At 42.8% G+C, this 18,046-nt stretch overlaps 1 protein-coding gene across 5 annotated transcripts in view; it reads left to right on the top strand.

The window, feature by feature from the left end:
* Positions 1–18,046, top strand: part of MTA3 (metastasis associated 1 family member 3) — a 115,004-nt gene that overhangs the window by 8,292 nt on the left and 88,666 nt on the right. For all 5 annotated transcript variants that reach the window (XM_081903991.1, XM_081903992.1, XM_081903993.1 and 2 more), the window contains exons 2-3: positions 1,455–1,522; positions 3,795–3,888. In XM_081903991.1, coding sequence (XP_081760117.1) covers positions 1,455–1,522; positions 3,795–3,888 — 162 coding nt within the window. The remainder of the gene's footprint in view (positions 1–1,454; positions 1,523–3,794; positions 3,889–18,046) is intronic.

Below are 18,046 nucleotides of genomic sequence, written 5' to 3'. Positions count from 1 at the left end.
GTTCACCAGAGCACCAAGTGTTGTGCATAGGAATGTCAGAAGCTATCTTATTATGTTGAGTCAGACCATTTGGTCCATCAAGCTCAGTACTGTTTACACTGGCTCTTCTGGGTTTCTGGCAGGGAGCCTTTCCAACTCTAGCTGGAGATACTGGGGAATGAACCTGAGACCTTCTGCATGCAAAGCAGATGCTCTACCACTGAGCTATGGTCCTTCCCTCTAAACCTGGCCATGCCTCATGCTGGGATATTACGGGACAGATGCTGCAGTGAGATAAAGGCTTTGGTTGGGATCAACACGTTCCCTTGTTCTGGAGCTCTACAGAATTTTCTCAGTTGGTAGAACACGAGGCTCTTAATCTCAGGGCTGTGGGTTTGAGCCCCACTTTGGGCAAAAGATTCCTGCATTGCAGGGCGTTGGACTAGATGACCCTTGTGGTCCCTTCAGGCTCTACAGTGCTGTGATTTTAGACACAAGTCTAAAATCTCATTTGACTTGGGATGGGTGAATGAGAGCTGTGCAAGAAGCAGAAGAATATTTGTATATGGGTGCATTGTGTTAATATTTCAGACAATAGTGCTGACTAAAAGAATCTGTGTTATGGAAGGATAGTATTGCGGAAATGTTAACTCTTTAAATGATGGTTTGTAATAAGCATTACACAGATTAATTGAGGATAAGGCTATCAGTGGTTCCTTATCCTTATGGTTGTTTTCTGTCTCCACTGCCAAGAGGCAACATACCTTTGAATGACAGATGCTGGGAATCATAGGTGGGGAGAGGGCGGTTGCACTCAGGTCTTGATTACATTCTAGTTCGCAATCCCCCCCCCCAAAAAAAAAAACACAACAACAACAACAACAGAGCAAGCAAGAGAGAGAGAACATGAGAATGAACCATGAGACTGTTGTTTTTGCTTCCACAGACCAGCATGGCTACTATCCTTCTAGTAATAAGTTCATGCTGCCTTAACTTTTAATTTTTTGGGTTGCTAACTTTCTGGGGTGGGCTGGTTAGGAAAAGGGTCCCATCTGGTGGAAAGTTTTATACATCATCTTAACTTTGTAGCTGTGATTCACAAATGGTTTTGCTAGCACCAGATTAATTCATTTCAATTGCACAAAAGAAATTCTTCTGGTACTGGTGTTGTATGTGAATCTCCCACTGTGTAAAATATAAGCCATTGTATAAATCTTTGTGGGGTTGAATCGTTAGTGAGGTTCCACTTGGTTCATCCTAGGAGAGGCAGAAGAGAATTTATTCACGAGCTATACGCATCTAAAACATAATAAGCTCACATATTTTGTTAGCCTTGATTTAAGGCTCTGTGAACATAGAAATAATGGCAATGTATGCTTGGATTTTAAGCATGAAGCTCTTGGGTTTATTTTTCAGATTTATTCTCATACTGTTTTCTGCAGAACTTTAAATATATTTTCACCTTTTCATTACAGATTACGTTTATTTTGAAAACTCTTCAAGCAATCCATATCTGATCAGGCGAATAGAAGAACTTAATAAGGTACATGAATATGCAATCTTTTGTGCCACTTGACAAAGAGTTGAAGCCCTCCACAGTAAAACGCAGAGGTGTAATTCTTTTATAAAATATGGAAGTTATTCCCCCCCCAGCTCTTGAGTGAAGTTTGTCAAGAAATGCTTTTTTTTCCAGGGCTGCATTTTAGAAAATGAAATATACTTCAATCTGTGCCACAACTGGAAAAAAAAAAGCCCGTGCCACCTAATAGATCATTTGGCTTTGTTTAGATGAACTGTGATTTAGTACTTGCATTCTCCTCTCCTGGCTGCTGGAATCCTGTGGGGGGGGGGGCAGGATGCTGGAGACAGTCTGGAGGTGTGTAGAGAGTATAGCACACAATGGAAATCCATAGCTAGGTGATTATAGGACAGATGTCAAGAGAACGAATGTCAGAGTGGAGCAGGACAAGGATTAGCTAAGCACACACTGCAAGGTCACAGATATAGTAGATATAGATATAGATATAGCCTTGCACCTAGTAACTGCCTGAGCTGAGCCTTGCATATTGATTGGCACATGCCCAAGAGTCTGAACCAAGCCACTTTTGCTTTGGTGAGGAGTGACTCTTTGATGGGCTTGCAGCCTGACTTGGAGCCCAGCAAACATTAAGAACCAAGGAAGCTTCCTAACAACAACAATAGTAGTAGTAGTAATTTATATGCCGTCCATCTGACTGGGTTGCCCTGACCACTCTGGGTGGCTTCCACAAATTAAACACATTAAGCACAGTAAAAACATCAAACATTTAAAAACTTCCCTATTCAGGGCTACCTTCAGATGTCTTCTAAAAATCAGATTGTTGTTTTATTTCCTTGACAACCGACTCAGGCCATTGACATGCACTGGAATGTTCATCTTACTGCAGATGCTGTTTATCCATGTTGCATTGCTTTTGATGGGATGCACATTCTGAAGTTTCGTATTGTCTCCTCTTATTGGTAGCGACCAGGGTGGATTTGATTTAAATAAAATCGATTTAAATCACAATTTAAATCACTAGTCAGTAAGACTTGATTTAAATTATTCTTTTTTACAGAAAGACTCATTGTTGCTGGTATAATCTTAATATTTACAACCAAAGGAAGGTTTCATTTTTGGAATAATAAATTTTTGGAGAAGTTTTTACAGTTATATCAAAAATTACTGATTTGGTTATACTATTAGAAAAACAGAGACAGATAATTATGAAATTATTGTGAGGTTAAATAAGCTAACTGTTTATATTTGGACAATTTTTCTGCTGTACTTTATTGGAAGGAGAAAAACAATCATTTCCTTAATAACAATTTATTTAACTAAAGCAATAACATTATAGTGTATGTATCCATGTTTGTTAACTGATGTGGTTAAACATTGTTTTTTTAAAAAAAGACTTAGACTGAGTTTTAGCACACATGAAAAACTTAAAACAAATCCTTATTTCCTGATGAATATCTTTTGGACTATAATGTAACTTAAATAGAAAACTGTCTTTAAAAAGATTTTTCCTCCAAAAGCACTTTATTTTTAAAAACTGATTTAAATAAAAAAAAAACTGCGTTTTTAATTTTTTTTAAAAAAAATCACTGATTTTTATCCACCCTTGTAGCAACTCTCCAGGGTTTCAGGCAGGGGTCTCTTCTAACCCAAGGGTGGAAAAAGTGCTGCACTGATGACTCCCCAACAGGAGCAGCCAACTTGGAAGAGCAGTAGCGTGGCATCTCCTTCCCACACTGGCTGTTCCTGCTCCCCAGTCAGAGAATGCAGCAATTTGGGAGGCAGGGAAACGTTCAGCTCTTCAGATGTTGTGGGATTACAACTCCCCTTATTCCTAGCCAGGATGGCCAGTGGTCAGGGATGATGGGAGTTGTAGTCTTAACAGCATCTAGAGCAGCGGTTCTCAACCTATGGGTCGCCAGATGTTGTTGGACTACAACTGCCATCATCCCTGAGCTCTGGCCTTGCTAGTTATGGGTGATGGGAGTTGTAGTTCAACAACATCTGGGGACCCACAGGTTGAGAAAGGCTGGTCTAGAGGGTGCCAGGATTCCTATCCCAGGATTTAAGGGATGGGAATGGTTGGCCTGATAATCTGCCACATGCTCAATCATAAAAAAGATGGAGATAAACTTTGGCTGGGGGGAACGGGACGGACGGACCAATGAGGTGGAGGTTTACAACAACAATTAGTGCTTTCCCATAGCCAAGTTTTGCTGGCCATGCGTTCCACAATTGTGATACACTGATTTATTAATGGGTTATGTTGTTTTTGCAGACTGCCAATGGCAACGTTGAGGCAAAAGTGGTGTGCTTTTACAGACGCCGTGACATCTCGAATAGCCTCATCATGCTTGCAGACAAGCATGCAAGTAAGTAGATTGTTTCCTTCAGAAACAAACTGCATGGATTCTGCAGTTTTCTGTGTGTGCGTGTACTGGAATGTGCATCTTCATGTAGATGCAGTTTATCCACAGTCTGTTGCATTTTAAGTGCCCACCCGCCTGCATTCCCGCACAGCTTCACTCACACCCCTGGGGTGGAATTCAGCTTTCACCCTTTGCTTTGTTGCTTCTGGAAAGAAGGCTGCTGATAGCGATTTCTGCCAATACTCCTATACTGGGGGACCCTGTATAATGGATTTCTTAGGATGAAATGCTGGTTGCTGAGAGCTGTGTAGGGTCAGAGAAAAATCCCCCCTTTTGTTCGTGAACTGCTATGCTGAATCGATAGCCCTTTCATTTTAAAACTATTAATTCCTCCTTTTTATCAATGACATAGTTCACGGCTGAATATCTGTGTGGCTTTGCTCAGCAATATTGTATGTTTCTTTTGTATTTATCTACGCAGTGACATAATTCACAATTTGGTAAGCAGCCCTCGCTGTGTCTACGCCTGGAAGGTTAATACCTTTAGCTGTAGTTTCTTGTTGCCCGTGCGAACTCTGTTTTTGTATATGCCATTGAAGAGATTGTTTTTGCTCAGTTCTAATTGGTAACGATAGGAGCAAGATATTTAGCTGAGGCAGAACTGAAAGTTTAGAACTTGACACTCTGCCAAAAAAAATAAATAAAAAATAATTATATCTTGATATTCTGCCAAAGAGGGATAGCTTTAATGTAGTTTGCGGTTTCTTTATCTTTCGCAACAAGGCTTCATTATTTCATGCATAAATAATGTGCTAAGTTTTTGGAAATTATCATGGCAAAATGCCGTATTGATTTCCGCCCTTTCCTTACTCTTCCTTTCTTATTCTTCCTTTTTCATTGCCTTGTAACACCCATCCAAGCATATCAAGCTATTTCCCAGTTTTTATATTATTTAGTTAGTTTATATTATGTTTATATTTAATATAAATATCTTATAATATTTAGTTTATATTTAGATATTTATATTATTACATTTCTATACCACCCTTCATCCAAGGCTAACAGGGCAGTTACAATATTAAAAACACAGAAATACATACCATAGTAACAAACACAAATAATATCCCCCCCCCACCCCCAGTTTAAAAGGCCATAGATTATTTAATGAGATCATGGGTAAAAAGACAGTTAACACAGTGTATTCATTGTAGAGTAGAGACCAACAGACGTCCATCTTGTAGGATCCATTTAGTTTTTTATTACAACCTTTAGATCTTCCAACTTGACCTGGTGCAAAAGGAAAACGCTTAGAATTCTGAGCCAAGGAGTCAAGCAAAAGAATTGAATGGAGTTCACTGGTCTTGCACATAATTATCCTTTCTTGGTTCACCCCAGATTGCTTCATTTTGGCATTATAATTTAGAGAAAGAGCTTAGTTATTGTGTTGCTATTACTAAACAACTAAGAGTCAGAAATAATATCAGATCTACCCAGAGATCTCCCAGCAGATATTTTGCCCATCTCTTGTGTAGAGACCTAACACAGATTGTTCTTTCTATGGTTATAGATTATTTCGATGCTGCTTTTCGGCCAAAAAGGCTTCAAACGTGGCTCACAAAGGTTTTTGTTTAAAGTGCAATTTAATACAACAAAATCCAAGCTTTAAACAACAACTAAAAGCCCAATTTTGACCAAACTGCGGGAGGCAGTGGAGGACAGAAGTGCCTGGTGTGCTCTGGTCCATGGGGTCACGAAGAGTCGGACACGACTAAACAACAACAACAAAAGCCCAATGGATACATGTACTGGCCCAAAACCAAAGGAATCAAGGGGTGGGATTGTTAGAATTCCTGCTCCATGGCTGCAGTCATGGGATTGTTGTCTATCACATGATGGTGTATGTTTTGACTCCACAAAGTTGCGCAAACCTCAGGATCCGGCCGGACCTCCGGAACGGATCCTGTTCGCAGCTGGAGGTACCACTGTGTAATCTTTGTACACAACAGCTGAGCTGTACAAATCAGCAAGTGTACACTCTTCCACACAAACACTTGTACATGCGTAGAAATTGGGATATTGTGTTCAGTGTAACATGTGAATAAGCCTATTGTTAAAGCAGAGTGGATGTCAGCCTGCTCAGTGCTTTGGATTTGAGTGGTATCTCTGAGAAGTTTGGGGGACAACTGAGAAGTAAACAAATAATGGAATGGAATGTCATAAGTTCCTTGTGAGCTGCTTAAAAGTGTTGGACATTTCGTTAAGCTCTGAATAACAAGGAATTAACAGCACAGAGCACCTGAACACAAGACGAGACCAAAAATCCATTGAGTTCAGCATCCTCTTTTGGCCATGACTTTGGCCATGGCCTTGCAGATGCCTCTAGGAAGCTGAAGAGCAGAGCATAAATGCAATAGCTGTTTGTCATAGTTATGTCCTATCATCTGTTATTCAGAGGTAGAGTGGAGGGAAGCCTGCCTAGCAGTTTAATGTGAACTTCTCTGAACTTCTTGAAACAAATACAGTGGTGCCTCGCAAGACGAAATTAATTCGTTCCGCAAGTCTCTTCGTCTTGCGAGTTTTTCGTCTTGCGATGCACGGTTTTCCATAGGAATGCATTGAAAATCAATTAATGCGTTCCTATGGAAAACGCCTTCCCCCGACCTCTTCTGGCGGGCGGCATTTTAAAATCGCCCGGGACAGCGGAGGACTTCTCCGCTGTCCGGGGCGATTTAAAAGCCCCTGGGAAGGCAGGCAGGGGGGACAAAGGCTTTCTCGCCCCGCCGCTCGGCTTCGGGACATCGTTCCGATGCCGGGCGGCTGGGGGAGGCGTTCCTGCCCCACCGCCCGGCATCGGGACGATGCCCCGAAGCCGGGCGGCTGGGGGAGGCGTTCCTGCCCCACCGCCCGGCATCGGGACGATGCCCCGAAGCCGGGCGGCTGGGGGAGGCGTTCTTGCCCCACCGCCCGGCATCGGGACGATGCCCCGATGCCGGGCGGCGGGGGGAGGCGTTCCTGCCCCACCGCCCGGCATCGGGACGATGCCCCGAAGCCGGGCGGCGGGGGGAGGCTTCAAAAGCCGTCCGGGGGCTTTTAAATCGCCCCGGACAGTCCCGGGGCGATTTAAAAGCCCCCGGTTAGGCAGGCAGACTTTTGCCCCCCCTGCCTGCCTTCAAAAGCCGTCCGGGATAGCGGGAAGTGCTTCCCTGCTATCCCGGACCGCTTTTAAAATGCTGGCGGTGGGGAGCAAAGCCTTTCGCCCCCGCCGGCCTTCCTGGACCTCTTCTGAAGTCCGGAGGGGGGGAGAAGGCTTTGCTCCCCACCGCCAGCATTTAAAAAAAGGTCCCCGAGATTTCCCTATGGGCTTTCGTCTTGCGATGCAAGCCCATAGGGAAAATCGTCTAGCGAAGCGTCGCAAAAACCGAAAAACCCTTTCGTCTTGCGGGTTTTTCGTCTTGCGAGGCATTCGTCTAGCGGGGCACCACTGTAAGCAGAAGATTGAACAAACAAACTTTCTGTAGTGTTTCTTTAACAGTGGCCATCTAATAATTCTGCTTTATTTGGTTTTATTTTGAGGAAGACATGCTGTGCCTCTCCCACCCTGGGGGTGAGGACATAAAGGAACACTAATAATGAGTTCCTTTCCTTGATATAATAGCCATTTCTCCCTTTTGTGAATGACAGTGTATAATTAGTAGTTGACTCCTGTTCATGAGCGTCTCATTAACCAGATTAGTGTCAACTCTTTAAGTACAGAGCAAAAGTTTTATATTGTCATAAGTACACAATAGGCTTATTTTAATGAATGACTTGTTAATATATTAATGAGATTTGGGAAAGCAAAGATCTTGTAAAGGGGATTTTATTCTGCAGACCTCCATCCTGTGTAAATACATCTGTTTACCAGCTTTGTCTCATTTCATACCTAGAATTTTGCATGCTCCAGTAGAAGTGCTTTGTATTTATGCATCATGTCTGCATTCAGAGTTTTAAGCCATGGGAGAACTCTTAGCATCTTCCTACAAAATGCATACAGGAAAGTAGGGATATTACAGGCAAGCCATTGCCTTTCAGCTGAATTCATCTCATGGGGTTGGAGATTCTGTGTTCCTCCAGAGGTCCTGTCAGTCCCAGCTAGAATCCCTGATGGTCAGGGGTGATGAGAATTGTAAACTATCAATGTCTCATGTATGTTGCCCTCAGCTCCTTGGAGGAGGGGAATGACACTTATAAGGTAGATAAAGAGACTGAAAGCTTTTCTAAACCAACTTGGGAATCCTTTAATATTTTGTTGGCATTCTGTGTGTCTTAGGAGACAGTGGAGGAGTGCACCTTTGGGGGTGAAGTCAAACTGTTAGAGAGGTACGGCACCTGCTGTAGCTGTAGAGACTGATACAGGAGAGACCTGTTTTGTTGTAGCTGAGGCAGACAAAGGTGTCCAGTTGTGCTGCTGCAGATGGACCATTGTGTGTCTTCTCTATTCTTCCCAGCAGCCATTCTTCCTACGTAGAATGGATCTTCCTATGGATACATGATCTGACCCTGTCTCCAGGCACTCAGGTGGTCCACAAGGGATTCCCACGTGGTGAGGTTAATGTTGCCAGCCTTCATGTCTTATTTGCATGTCTCATTCTTTGTATCAAAGAGTTGGTCTGCCGATGGGCCTGGTGCCTGAAGCCCGTTCCGCATAGAGCACATCCTTGGAGATTTCCATTTCCATGACATTGAGCCAACTTTCTGGAGGACAATCTTAAAAATAAACTCATACTTTCACCAGTAAGGCTTTTAGGGGAGTGACCAGTAAAAATAGTAATAACAATGATTCAAATAAGGAATCAATGTAAGGGGAGGGGGACAATGAAAAGCAAGCTTATACAAGCAGCTGAACCAGGAAACACACCAAGGACATAAAACAGGGGCAGGGAACAGAATGCAGCTGGTACAGGATCCTGAACTCCCCTATCCTAAGCAGGCCTGTCTGGCAGATGAGTGGACTAGTGGTAACCAGGACTCAAGATGTAAACCACCCCTTGTGCCCAACCAGTCATATCTTGCTCGCAAGAGAGGCACATAGTTGAGTGTGTCACTTCAAGCACTTTGTATTATCAGGCCATGTCAGCTGAAATTGATCCCACTAATAGTGTTGGACACCTCATTAGAAACTATCCCATCAATATGGTGCTGAAGGAGAGTTACTTCATCCTCAAAGAGTTGTGCAAACATGTCACAATGGGTCTCTAAGGGGTGTAGCAAAGTCTTCTCCAGGCGCAACAGCCTTCTTATGTGAAAATCAAGAGACCATGTAGCTGCATCCCACCAAATATCTTCAGTCCCTGGTGGAACTGAATAGAGGGAATGAGGTTCAGGGAATCACGTATGGCATGGCTGCATCCAGGATACAGTTTCTTGCTGTATAGAGTGTTGCATAGGACCAGGTACAATATGTAGTTGGCTGGCTATAGGCCTCTCTCCCTCTGATAGATACCACTGGTTCCCAGCAATGATAACTGTATCTGGGAGTAGGAGAAGGTCTAGGAATGATGGGCACCTGCCTGGTGGCCTCCTTGGCTTTTGGTGGATTAGATACATAGAGTTAATCGTTGTGTTATTTTATGGTAAACAGGAGGGGACAGAAGTTGGTAAGTGGGGAGTCGTTGTAGAGCTAATTAACAGTGGATGAGAGCTGAAAGCTGGGAGGCAGGAGCAGGTTCAAGCATGCCACAGTAATGAAGTTCTGGTTTATAGGCTGCAGATAATGCCCAGTCTGTGGCTGACCTTACCTAGGCAATTTAGATATAATGCTCACAGGAAGCTAATGAGGTCATGAAGAAGTAAGGGAAGGTGGCAGCATTTTAAGAACACACAGGCGTTTTGTGCTTGCTGAATGGTTGAAGTTTTCAGCCTAATGGAATTCAGCTGCTTTTGAAGCTGAAAATTAGAAATTTGCCTCTGTTTAACTGGGAGGAATGGCTTAGATTGGCCGGATGAACAAGATGAAGATAGCCAGTGGATTTCAAACTCTTGGTGAGTTAGAGACTTCCCCTGCATGTGAAGACAAACTCTGATGGATTACACAGACAAGACCAATAGTGGGTCAAACAGTCAAGAAGGTGGTTTCTGTCCTATAGAGGGGCAGATGGGGTTCGTCAACCTGGGAAGATAGCCTATTAAGTAGAAGGAAAACTTTGATCCTAAACCTTCACTGCTTTGTGGGATATCTTTGGGAGAAGAAAAGGCTAAGGTGTAAACCCTACACAGGTCCAGAGTGGAGTCCCAAAGCCGGTTCAATGGCACTTATACGCCGCCTCTTGGCAACTCCTGCAGCTAAGCTGGTGCCCGACGTATTACTCTGCTTTACTTTGGACGACATCAGTCAGGCTGAGATGGAGTCTTGTCATCTGGGCAGCTGAGGACCTCCATACACGCTGCCCAAGCTTGTGCCCTGGGAAGGACACTCCAGTGCTGCTAACGCAGTGGCTTGACTCCACCCCAGAGGTGCACTCCCTTCTTTCTTGAGACAGACGGATGCCAACAATAGCACTGAAACGTTTTAAAAGATTTTTACAATAAAAGTCTCCCTCACCCCCGGTCATTCCCAAGTGTGTCACAGTTGTTGATACAGGACATGCAGTTTTAAAGGTGGTTTCCAACTAACATGGCCCATGAGTGCAAGGATTTACACTTGTGCCATGGAATGTCCACCCTCTCCTCTTCCCATACATATCTCTTAAAAAAGAGGAGGGGGGACAAAATATGATTGTGCAAAGGAAAAATGCTAAGAGGGGATAATTTGCCTTCTATCCAGTCTGCATAAGCTTCTAAGAAATTCTACCGAATAATTTTGAAATGTACTGATTTCATTAGCACTTATGTACTTCCATCTAAGTCTCACGACAAAGACAAGCATATGCTTCCAAGTATGAAGACTATAAACTGTGGTGGAAATGGTTGCAATACATATTCACAGAAAACTGGGATGCTTTAAGGGAAGGGAACATTCTTTGAATGCAAAGGGTTGTTGTTTTAATACCTGGCATCTCCAGGTAGGCCTGGCAAGGGGTGGGGGGAGAAACCCTGTCTGAAACCTCAGGGTATTATTTTTGATTTGTTGATTTAAGCTACTTAGCAGACTTAAGCAATTTTAAGCTTGACTTAAGTCCCAAGGTGTTCAGTAATTCAGGTTGATCCAGCTTAGTATTTTTCTTTGGTTTCTCATAAAAGCAAACACAGCCTGCCATCAATCCACCCCAGAGAATGTCTGAACAGAGTAGGCTATATATTTTCCCGCTGCATTTACACACTTGTTTGGCAGCTAGGAAAAAAAGTAGAAAGTTTATGATAACATTCTAGCCGCATTCAAAGGCTTGTTAACCGTTTTCAGCATAAAAGAAAGCATACGCACAGCAGTTCCTTTTTCCTTTATCTTTACTGGCTGACTCTTCACCTGGAACTTTCATCCCTTTATAGATTTTGTATTGGCTGTTGTGTTGGTATTGGAGAGCGAGGGCTGAGTCAGATGTTCTTGCCATGCAGAAGTATCTGGTCCAGATGGGTTGGCGATCCAGACTGCACTCCCCAGACAATGCCCAGGCAGCGCTTGTGCAACAAAACGTTTTGTGGCACTTTGAGGGACTGCCCTGAATTTCACGAGTGAGTGTGTGTGTGTGTAGTAAATAGATTAGAGCATGGGTAGGCAAACTAAGGCCCGGGGGCTGGATCTAGCCCAATCGCCTTCTAAATCTGGCCCACAGACGGTCCAGGAATCAGCATGTTTTACATGAGTAGAATGTGTCCTTTTATTTAAAATGCATCTCTGGGTTATTTGTGGGGCATAGGAATTCGTTCATCCCCCCCCGAAAATATAGTCTGGCCCCCCACAAGGTCTGAGGGACAGTGGACTGGCCCCCTGCTGAAAAAGTTTGCTGACCCCTGGATTAGAGGGAAATTAAATGCGGAAAGTTCAGAGGCGGTAATAAAATTGCATAGTTGACAGTGGTAATTCACAGAGCAGTTGTTTGATAATACAGACATCCTGGCATTGGCATGGCAATTCATACACCCGCCCAAAAACCTTTGTCCCAATTGTCTACAATTAATATTATTAAACCTCTTAATGAATTGTAATATTTTGGTGTGGTGTTGCTTTCCTTTTGAAGTTAAACAGAGGAGTTTCAAAAGGAAAGCCACTTTAAGGGCAGTTATAAAAAAAACCCTGGTGCTGAAATCTAAAGTTCATTTGAAGCACATGGCACCCCACAAAGCATCATGGGAACTGAAGTTTGCAAAGGGTGCTGGGAATAGCAACCCTGTGAGGGGTAAGCTATAGTTCCCAGGATTCTTTGAGGGGGTAGCTGTGTATTTTAAAAGTGCTTAAGATATATGTGTGGATTGGACCAATTTTATCATACAAGTGGTGCCTAAAACAAAATGTTTGCAATGTATCCTTATCTCCTAGCAGCAGGGTTCCTGCCAGTCAGAAATGCTGTCATCTAGGATACTATAGGTGTTCAACCAGGTGTTCTACTCCCCACTCCCACCCTCCATTCCCATTTCCCTTTTCCAATTGATATTCAATATTCCACCGCTACTGAGCATTTCTCACTTTTCGTTGGGCTGTTTTTGGGGAAGGGGGTGAGGTTGTTACTGCTTTAGATGTTTTAAAGTACCGTATTTTTTGCTCTATAAGACTCACTTTTTCCCCTCCTAAAAAGTAAGGGGAAATGTGTGTGCGTCTTATGGAGCGAAAGCAGGCTGTGCAGCTATCCCAGAAGCCAGAACAACAAGAGGGATTGCTGCTTTCGCTGCACAGCGATCCCTCTTGCTGTTCTGGCTTCTGAAATTCAGAATATTTTTTTCTTGTTTTCCTCCTCCAAAAACTAGGTGCGTCTTATGGTGTGGTGCGTCTTATAGAGCGAAAAATATGGTATTTTTTTTGCTACTTCTGCCAATCTCAAGAGTTTCTCCAACCATAGCAGTTCCTCTCCTTCAGTGACCTTATTTCGGCACCATTTCTGTTGGCACTCATCACCTGAGTTTTGCATTAGAAGGAGCTGCTTTCTTGTGCTTTTTTATTATTAGTTTTACTTTGTATTTTATTGTTTATACCACCCTGATATATATTTATGTTGATGGCAGAAGCATTTTAAAACTGCAGGAGCCGTGCCATTCTTTGGCATCTCAGTGTTCCTCCCTTCTCACTCCCATTCTATGGCTGCTGCTGTTGTGCAACCTACCTTCTCTTTTGCTCTCCTGCCGCACCCTGACTTCATGCAAATCCGGTATTGTGACGAGGCACGGCACATCCTCCAGTTTTCAGTCTACACCTAATTAGTTGCAACATTATTGCAACCTTTCTCCTCTTCAGCAGTTACTCTTGCTATATTTTTTATGGTGCTTGGCAGGTTCTCTCTGTATCTCTTTGTAGAAATTGCCACTTTCCCACTAACAGCCACACAGAAAAATTCGAAGCCTCTCCCAGTCGCAATTTGCAAGTAACCTTGTATATGCTCCACTGCCAGGAGTTGATGTATATATTGAGGGATACAGTGGATGCTCCGTGCGGGATGCACGTTCGCAACCCGCAGCGTTCGCAACATGTGCAGCGTTTGCAATGTGCGCATGCGCAAAGTGCGATCTAGCACTTCTGCGCATGCACGACCGCCGAAAGCCAGAAGTAACCCGTTCTAGTACTTCTGAGTTTCGGCGGTCCGTAACACGAAAAAACGCAACCTGAAGTATGGCTGTACTAGAAAATAAATAACTTTGGCATAGTTCAGTATTGAACAGATAACAGATTTGTTAAACGGTGAGATGGCTGTCTCATAATGCTTGTGTGATTTATTATTTCTTTATCTTTCTATGATCCTGCATGTAACTTGCAGAATATGATTGTGTATTTCTGTTTTCTTTTTTTAAAAAAGAGTATACGTTCAACTTAGCTTTCAGCTTGCTGCTATTGAGTTCCTGTTCTTTAAGGTTCCCCTTTTCTTCTGTTTATCAGTTGGAAATGTATCAGATGTAAAAGAGAAAGCAAGGTGGCTTGATTTTAAATAACTTTGATCTATATATCTGATTAAAACAAACAAGCACAAGCCGTTGATTAAAATCAGAAAGCGAAGCAGAAATCCTTGATTAAAATTGTTGTCTGTTTGCCAGGGCATTAAGATTGTGACTTTGGGTTTCATGGTGAGTTACAATTAAAGCAGGAAGCCTCTTAATTAACCAGAGTTTCGCATTATGATCAAACTGGGAAGCCATGGTTACCAGAGATGGAACCAGACAAGGTATTAAGATGTAATTTGAAGTTGTCTTAATACTGGCTTGTTCTAGTCAGGTAATGGTGTGGCAGGGCGGTGCTTTCCCACACCTTCTGATGGTGGCATTTCTGTTGTTTACTGGGGCAGGGGCAGAATGAATTTGGCACTGTTGACAGTGTGCCCACATAGGCCTGACCTGGTCATCGCCTTGTTGCAGTGAGTAGGTGAGACCCAGTAAAAGCTACTTGACAGTGGAACAGACTGTCCACTGTAGGGAGATGGTGGACTCTCCTTCCTTTGAGGTTTTAAAGCAGAGGTTGGATGGCCACCTGTCATGGACACATTAATTGAGATTCCTGCATTGCAAGGGGGTTGAACTTAGATGTTCCTCAGGGTTCCTTCCAACCCTATGACCCCATGATTCTACGCTGTTGCTCCTGAAGGTGCACTCATACAAAGAGATGCAGATGCACTCATACAAAGAGAAGCAAAGGGACTCATTGTGAACAAAAAGCTTTTGCATGTTTTGGCTTAGAATTTAAGAAGATATAGTCACCTGTTTTGGGTTTTAATGTATAAACGGGCTTCTAAAAAGTTGTTGACATGTTCATGGATGACAGGTTTATCAATGGAATAAGCTGGGATAGTTTGGAAGTATGTACATCAAGGGGATGTGTGTGAATGGCCTCTGGCCTTACAATTCTGAGACTCGCCTTAAAATGCCAGGTAGAATTGCCCCTTCAAAATATAACTGATTTCCTTTGATGCACAACTGTGATCAGAACTAATACTAGCCTTCCACACGGACAGCTTTCTGTGGCACTCATTCACTCAGCAGCATGAATTTAAATTCCTGGTGAGTATCCATCTTGCTGCTTTCATTTTTTTCCATAGCTCCAGCTTTCTGTTCCTTGATGACAGCGCACCGATTTTGGATTCCTAAAACGATTAAATATTTATCACATGCTGCTGCATTTTCCTGGTATGAATGTGAGGCAGATTCTTTGGCGGAGACTTTTCTTAAAGTCCTGCTTGCTGCCGGGAGGTGCCTTGCCGCCCAGACACTGTGGGTGGATTTAATGTTTGTTCCTTGTTTGAGCAAAAGGGGCACAGTAAGCCTTTCATTCTTCATTAGAGTTTAATAGGCGGTCTAATTAAACGAGCGGGGAGACTAATGAAAAGAAAATCTATGTGTCTTGTTAAATGTGAAATATAAAATAACCAAGGAATTCGTGATCTCGGGAAAAAGTGTGCTTGGGTTCACTTGAAAAGCCAGTAAATGAGCTAGGGAAACGGTTTTGAGCAATTATATAAATTTGTAAGGTATTTCTGAATTGGAAGCATGGTTGGTTAGAAGCACTAGAAAGTAAAGGATAGTGTGCATTTAAAAGTCACTGCAAGGAATGAAAAACTTGAGGCAAAAGTGTGGTGTTTTGTGTGTGTGTGTGTGTGTGTATAGACATCTGAAGGCAGCCCTATTTAGGGAAGTTTTTAATGTTTGAAATTTTATTCTGTTCTTAGTGTTCTGTTGGGAGCCACCCAGAGTGGCTGGGGAAACCCAGCCAGATGGGTGGGGTATAAATAATAAAATTGTGTGTGTGTCTCTGTGTGTGTATAAGTTGGATGAGAAAGTGACACACAGGAAAGTGTCTTCCACTTACTGAGGGCCATGTTGCACCTTGCGCTACAATATTGCATGGGGAAAGTGAATCTAAATCCAAAGTTGCTCTCCCATTTGTGCAGGAATTTATCAGTGCTCTTGTAGAGCCATGTGTCTGCTGTTTATTTTAGTAAGCGGTTTGTCAGTTCTTTTTACGCTTGCCTGTTTCTTAAGATACCGTGACCAGATTTTGCATGTTGGTTCCAGAAATCAAGGAGTAGGTTTTGTTCTTATGTTTGGATATAGCTGAATGCCATTTCGAATCAAGATGGCGGCATGAACCTGCATTGATTTTTTGGTTTGTTAGAATTCCCAGACAACATTGGGTATATGAGACGGCTGGTTTTTCAATAATACGACTGCATTGAGTATTCTGATAGTAGAATCTGATTTGTTGAAGGGCAGGCTGTAAATATACAAACCAAATACAGTGGTACCTCGGGTTAAGTACTTAATTCGTTCCGGAGGTCTCTTCTTAACCTGAAACTGTTCTTAACCTGAAGCACCACTTTAGCTAATGGGGCCTCCTGCTGCTGCCCCGCCGCCAGAGCACGATTTCTGTTCTCATCCTGAAGCAAAGTTCTTAACCTGAGGTAATATTTCTGAGTTAGCGGAGTCTGTAACCTGAAGCGTATGTAACCTGAAGCATATGAAACCTGAGGTACCACTGTAAACATGTGAACTCTTCCAATACTGCTTGCAGAATAACACAAGTGATAATTTAAGTTTTGCTCATGGTACTTTGATCAATCCCATCATATATAGTTCTAGTGGTGTGAGTGAAAGTTCTGAATCTTGCCTGTCAGCTACAAACTTTCTTTCTCTACTTCATGTATATGAAGCTATTATCCATTTAGGCCAGGGGTCAGCAAGGTATAACTTGCCTGGGCCAGATCGGTCCTGTGCGATTTCCAGTGCGTGCACAGACGTGATTCCCGGCACTGCGGAAGTGAGTCCCCACGCCACGCTGTGTGGTTTAGTGCAGTGCGCAAGCGGGCAACTCAGTTTGGGGGCGGCTTGTGGGCTGGTCAAATGACCTGTGGGCTTTAGGTTGGTGACCCCTGATTAAGGCACATTGCTGGTCCGTCATTCTAAGGATAGCCAACACGGTGCCTCTAGATGTTGTTAGACATTATCTCCCATCAGCTTCAGCCAGCATGGCCAGTAGTCCGGGATGGTGAGAATTGGAGTCCAGCAACAAGTTCCCTACCTCTGCCCCAACATATTAGTTTTCTATGTACAGCGATTTTTTTGTATTAAGAAAAAAATCATTCACCTTTAGCCTGAAGGGGCACAGCCCTGAAGCAGGTTAACCAACTAGATGAAAGGTTGTAGGGTTATTTCCCTCTTCTTCATTCTCTTCTTTTCAGGATTTCTCTGTTTATTCATTGGTCACATTCAAAGGATTATACTTTGGCGAAGTGTATCAGTTTGAAGATTCATTTAATATCCTGGTTTGTTCCTGGGCTGTGATTAATTAGATGTTCCTTGGTTTAACTGAGGCTCACGCAAAGTGTGTAGAGCAAAGGGGCTCTCTGCTCAAGCAAATGGTTTGTGAGTATCTCAGCTTAATCAGCTGTGAAATGATTGTACAAACTGGCTCAAAAACGTCTTTTCATGATGAGGAAGTAGGAGAAGCCGATCATGAGACTGAAGTCATACTCTGGATCTTGGCAAAAGTATCGTTTTTGGAATCAAGGGTGGTATTCAATGTAGGTACTACTCAAATTATATCTATTGAAGTTAATGGACCCGACTAATTAGACTTATTAATTTTAATTTATCTACTCTGAGTTGGACTTAGTTGAATACCACCCCATTCAGTATTTGAACAGAGGCCCAAAGGGACCACAGGTAGGCTGTAGACAGGAAAACTGAACGTGCTTAGAGTTTTAAATTTCATGCATAGTATGGTGGCAAATTTAAAATTGAGTATATATGGTTACAGATTCAGAAAATGTACAGAAAAGGATAGGCTATTTTTAAAATAATCAAGGTCACTGCCAAAGACAATTCCTGGTTATGTTTTAATGCAAATTACTTTGAGTAGCTTGGCAGAAAGATGATATATATCTACCAAGGTATTGAAAACTACTTGCAGTAAATCTGTGTACATCAATATACTGGAAACCTGATTTTAATAAAAGACTGATCTTTCAGAGTGAGGTGTAGATGAGGTCCTTCTTTTGCCATCAATTTAAAGGCATGCCTTTAAATTGATTATTTCTCCCCCCAGCCCTGAAAAGGT

Source organism: Podarcis melisellensis (assembly GCF_964234715.1).
Source record: "Podarcis melisellensis genome assembly, chromosome: 3".
Taxonomy (NCBI): domain Eukaryota; kingdom Metazoa; phylum Chordata; class Lepidosauria; order Squamata; family Lacertidae; genus Podarcis; species Podarcis melisellensis.
The sequence above is the reverse complement of the archived record's forward strand: the minus strand, read 5'-3'. Positions and strand labels throughout refer to the sequence as shown.